The sequence below is a fragment of the Galeopterus variegatus genome, unplaced genomic scaffold (genome assembly GCF_000696425.1).
Source record: "Galeopterus variegatus unplaced genomic scaffold, G_variegatus-3.0.2 Scaffold1897, whole genome shotgun sequence".
Lineage (NCBI taxonomy): Eukaryota > Metazoa > Chordata > Mammalia > Dermoptera > Cynocephalidae > Galeopterus > Galeopterus variegatus.
This window is the reverse complement of record NW_007728008.1, coordinates 173,670-174,755: the sequence shown is the minus strand read 5'-3', so window position 1 is coordinate 174,755 and position 1,086 is coordinate 173,670. Positions and strand designations below refer to the sequence as shown.

The 1,086-nt window shown below is 50.2% G+C and overlaps 1 protein-coding gene across 1 annotated transcript in view; it reads right to left on the bottom strand.

Moving 5' to 3' along the window:
* RSAD2 (radical S-adenosyl methionine domain containing 2) overlaps positions 1 to 1,085 on the bottom strand; it is a 23,947-nt gene extending 22,862 nt beyond the window's left edge. The window contains exon 1 of the mRNA XM_008579485.1: positions 734 to 1,085. Coding sequence (XP_008577707.1) covers positions 734 to 1,085 — 352 coding nt within the window. The remainder of the gene's footprint in view (positions 1 to 733) is intronic.
* Position 1,086: the final 1 nt, after the last annotated feature.

Below are 1,086 nucleotides of genomic sequence, written 5' to 3'. Positions count from 1 at the left end.
TGTGAAATCAGTCCAGCTAAGCGAGCAGCGAGGATGTGTGCAATCGTGTGCGTGCATGCTGAACTTGACGGGTCTTCAAAAAGTTCACGGTAGATTTCTTTTATCTTTTAACTCCATTTGTCCATGAAATTTTCAAAGTACCCTCCATTTATTAAAAATTGTTTTTTGAAAGTTTCACGTTAAGAGCACAGACAATAAAATAAAAGACTCAACTATTGCTAGCCTTATGTCAAAGTTTTTGTTTTTGTTTTCAACTTTCCTCATTAACAATTTCTGGAAAAACCTAATTCATTAGTGCTTTGGACGAACTCAGAAAGTGGAGCAATCTTCCCAAACTGCCTCTCTCCAAACACTGGGGCAACAGGGACCACCTTTGCACAGACCTCTGCTGGCTTAGATGTGGCAAGAAGGGGCTGGCCCATTAGTGCAGTTGGTTAGAATGTGGTTCTGATAACACCAAGGTCCGGGGTTCAATCCCTGCACCAGCCAGTCACCAGGAAAAAAAAAAAAAGTGGCAGGAGGGACAGGTTTGCTCTACCAACCGAGCACTCTAGGCCAACTCTGTGATTTAGGACGGCCCACCCCAAAGTTTGCCTTCCCATTTTCTTGCAGGACAGCACACTCACTGTGCGATGGGACATGACAAACTCTGCAGCCTGTGCACGGCCACTACTGCCTTGCCCTTTGCCCTGCGGCTGAGTCTCCCGCTCTGTTTCTGGGGCTGGGGACTCACCAGCATCCTTAAGCGAAAGCAGTCCTCTCTTGGCCTCTTCTAGGGGCAGCACGAAGGACGTCTTGGCCGTGTGGAAGCAGAAACCACACTTGTAGTTGCACTGGCGTGTGAAGTGGTAGTTGACACTGGTGGGGATCGTGGGCAGGTGGATGCCCTCTTCTTCTTTGTCCTCACTGGTCTCCTCTGGTTCTTCCCTGATCTGCTGCTGCTGTCCCCTCTCGGTGACTGGCAACCGTAATGCTGCCCACAGCCAGCAGAGCAGCAGCTGCAGACTCCTCCTCACGGAGATCAGAGGCTGCCAGAGCAGGCTCAGCAGCCTCCCAGCAAAAGCAGAGGGCATGAGCATCCCCATG